Genomic DNA, 4031 nt, shown 5'->3' on the forward strand with positions numbered 1-4031 from the left:
TCCTGCAATTAAGCACAGATTTTTGCAGAATGGGGTTGGAATTAAATCCTGTGCACGGGTGATGAGCTGAATTGGGACCAGCCACTACAAAGTTTATCTGTGGAGTTTATTCCCACTTGGGACCTATTGTCAGTGGCACTATGCTTGCTGGCTTCAATGTGTGTGAGATCAAGGCCCTAGTGTGTATGCATGATTGTTGTTTACATTGATGGCATTTATTCCTCAAGGAAAGAATAAGATCCCTATTTAAACATGTTTCTGTACTTCTCTTAGTATAGTTGCTCTTAGAACTGGGCAAGGAGCTTATGATTAATATTTTCTGTTCTTAATTTGCAAAGAAGCAGATTATAATTTAGCCAGTATTTTGATTTACTTGTTATTATGAATTCTTTATTGAGTAATTCTTATTTGTGCACAAGCATTTCAATTGATTTATTAGTCAGACTCAATTAGCTACCTTTGATTTATGCACAGATCACCTAATGTGTTTTTGCTTCCTGATTGGATAAATATAACACCTGTATTCAGATTCCTTGTGTGAATACATACATTAGAAATTTGATACTGTGAAGGTTCCCAGTATTATGAAAAATTAATAGTTTCAGCAAATATTTTTGTCAGTTATTTGTTCATTTAAAATGTGCCTAAAAAGTGAACACAAAAAGGGCGTGGACACAAAGTGGATTCTCGTGAAAAATCGTACGAGAGGCAATGATTTGATTAAGAGAAAAGTTTTCAGCATTTGCCCAGCTCTAATGCAGGAGAGAAGAGTCTTTTGGGGGAAACAGTGCATGGAAAAGTACTGAAGGGAGGCAAATCACTTCTTTGGGACATCATACCTGCTCCTTGTGGGGGTTGGGATGAAGTCTACCACACATATGTAGCATTGCACCATTGGCAGGGTGCATTATGGTCTGAGTGGAGATGGGGAGGCACTTCTTTCTTGGAAGAAGAGGTGGGTTCAGAACAAACGTTGGTATATGAAGTTTGCACAAGTTTGGATCTGGACCAGAATTTTATGGCTTGAACCCACCTATTCGTGGAAGTATTGGGTGCTGCCTACAGCTGGAAGCCTTGTGGACCAATGTTGCTACATTATCCGCATGCCTTTGTTGTGATTGACTAGACAAAAGTCTTACAGTTTGAATGTTTGTTTTTTTTTCCTGCACTGGGGAAAGGAGCAGCAAGGCTTCTCTCTCTCTGACTATTTCTACTCTTGACACCACAGCAGATTTTGAAATAATTTAACCACATTAATGGAGAAATCTTCCTTTTACAATGTTCTAGCAACTGCCAGGACCACTAAATGTACATAAATTTCAGGCACAATTCAAAGTCCTTTGTCACTTAGGAGCACTGGTGCATTTCTAATTTTGGGGCATTGTCTTCTCTTAAACTACTCTGGGTACTCTCTTTAAAACCAGTTTCCTTAGATGCCTGAGATCTCCAGTGATGGAAGCTCCACAAATTTCCTCGGCAGCTTATTCCATTGTCTGATGTTCTTAGGTTTAAAGATTTTCCCAGCAATTAATCTGCATTTTCCCACATCCAGCTTTAGATCATTTTGCTAGTTGTTGTTCTCTGCTCATTGGCTAAAAGAGAGTTAGTCTCCATCCCCAAGTGGTGTCCATTCAAAATTATTTTGAGACTTAGTGGTGCTGCACAATCAGAAAAGTAAAAACCATTTACTATCCTAGTATGTAATTATACTAAAAATAAAAACAAGCTCAGGCTGGAGTGAAACATCAGATTCTTTTCACCCCAGGCAATAGAAGTCTCTTTTCTTGTAACTGTGTCTTAAAAGGGCTTCTCTTTTTGTTATCATGGCATTGATTGAATCTATTCAGGGAAGAGAGACCCAATTCTGGATAAATCCTCAGCCACAGCCATCTCCCTCACTTTAATCAGAAGGAGGAAAGTGTTAAGCTAGGACCACTAGGTGTTGGTAAAAGGAATTGTCATAGCGCTGCTGCCTTGATGTCAGCTTCAGGGGTGGAACCAGAGACAGTGCAGTGGCACCATCATGCAATTCTTTCAGTCTGTGCTGCAGGAGCAGTAGGTGGTGACATTGTTTTTTAGTGCCCCCTCCTCCTCCATTTCCCTTCTATGGCATACCCCATCCTCTCCCATTTCTTTGCCCACCACCCACAACTGCTTCTATCCCTGTGGTCCCTGAGGACCCAGGGGCAGGGGGGCTCCCCAACCACTCCCACCTTGGTGTTCTGTGGATCACCAGGCCAGCCAGGGGGAGCAGCAGTAGCAGATGGTGGGTTCCTTCTCCTTGCTTGGTCCCCCCAGGTGTTCCCTGCTATCCTTGGAGCAGGCATGGTATAGAGAACTTGCCTGCTGCTGCTGTCTCCTGCTGAGTCTAGCTCTCCATGCAGCCTGTCTGGAGAAGGGCAGGAGTGGCTCTGGAGCCTCTCCTGTCCCTCCTGCCCCTGAGGCAGTGGGAACGAAGGGGACAGTGGCAGCAGCCGGTGGGAGAGGGGGGCATGTCTCTGAGCACAGGGGAAGAAAGGGGTATGCCTGACCAGCATGGGAGGGGAGAGAGCTGGGAGCAGAGAGTGAAGCCACTCGTGCAGGATAGGGGGCTGCTCCCTAATCCCCCTTTTAAAAATCCTGGATCTATCAGGGTCCGCTTTATCTGTATCTGAAGCACTACTGTTAAAAGTTTGGTGTTTGGGAGTGAGTAGTATAATCCAGCAGCAACCCAGTACTTGAAGGTATTGATTCACTCAGCACCCATTAATAACAACAGGTTGCCCTATATGATCTGGTCCCAAGGTAAGTTTGGAAATGCGGCTGCAGAAAAAAGCAAAGGCCATGTACCATTTTATCCACTTTCTGGGGGGGTTTCAAAATAGCTTTGTTTTTTAAATCGCTCCAGAAATTATTAAGAACACACACTGTTTTGGAGTAACAAAGGTGGTTAACTTTGTTAACCTGAAGTCAGGCAGAAGGTAGAGCAGGGTGGCACCATAGAGTGGTAGTTCTCAGCCGGTTTAGAGTCAAAGCACCTCTTGGAAAATGCCAGCACTCAGCTTTCAATTGTTTTCAGGCTGTGGAAAAAAAATAGGATAATTCTTCAGGTGCAAAGAACTCAGGAAGACCACAACAGGCCAGCATGTTTCTAACACTATAGATCCCTATTTGAAATATCTGGATGCATCTTGTGACTCGTGCAAGTGTTTGCCCACCTAATAATGCTAATACTGTGGTTCAGAATCACTGCCTTAGAGATTAAGTGGGTCAGAGAGACTTGAGCTTTGGTAGGCAACACCCTGCTACGTCAGATGGAGTAAGGTGACACTTGCTTTATGAAATGAACATTATGAAACATTCAGAACCTCCAGCCTTGGGAATATTGAACCTAAAGCAGCTGCATGGCTGGAGAAAAATTCCTCCTTGCTCTTTGCCAAGGCAGCATGGTCTTTCCAGGCTTTTTAAAGGGATAATTTAGCTCTTGCCAATTCTTCCCTCAGTGTTGATATGCCATCTGTGAAGACTGCTGTCTGGCTTCTCCAGATGTTTTCCAATTCTCCTAGAATTTGTAATTTCATTCTCTCTGATGTCTTTAGCTGTGAAGATCAAGAAGCCAATCAAGACGAAGTTCCGCATGCCAGTCTTTAATTGGGTAGCTCTTAAACCCAATCAGATTAATGGGACAGTCTTCAATGAAATTGATGATGAAAGGATCCTGGAGGTATGAATACTAAGCACTGTTTGACTTCCCAGCACTGGGAGCAATTTAGGAGAATGTACATCCATGGATAGATCATTATAAGAAATGTACCTGGAAGTTATGATTTGGGATGTTCGTAGGACCAGTTCCAAGTAATGGAAATGGTTCTCAAACAGTAGATGAGATCCTTAGCTGGTACAAAACAGTATAATGCTATTAATATCAACAGAGTTGCACACTTTTCCCCCAGCTGATGATCTGAGCCAAAATTTTGTAATAGCCAAACTGACTTTAGAAATGTGCACCTTTGCTTGAAACATATGAATCAAGATGGTCATCCTACAGTTTC

At 42.8% G+C, this 4031-nt stretch overlaps 1 protein-coding gene across 10 annotated transcripts in view; it reads left to right on the top strand.

Moving 5' to 3' along the window:
• The window catches only part of FMNL2 (formin like 2), a 268459-nt gene that overhangs the window by 244309 nt on the left and 20119 nt on the right, over positions 1-4031 (top strand). For all 10 annotated transcript variants that reach the window (XR_003094270.1, XR_003094271.1, XM_025205197.1 and 7 more), the window contains one exon: positions 3579-3703. Coding sequence is in view for 8 of the 10 variants with exons in the window: in XM_025205197.1 (XP_025060982.1) it covers positions 3579-3703 (125 nt within the window). In the remaining 2 variants the exon portion in view is untranslated. The remainder of the gene's footprint in view (positions 1-3578; positions 3704-4031) is intronic.

The sequence above is a fragment of the Alligator sinensis genome, unplaced genomic scaffold (assembly GCF_000455745.1).
Source record: "Alligator sinensis unplaced genomic scaffold, ASM45574v1 scaffold61_2, whole genome shotgun sequence".
In the NCBI taxonomy this organism is placed as follows: domain Eukaryota; kingdom Metazoa; phylum Chordata; order Crocodylia; family Alligatoridae; genus Alligator; species Alligator sinensis.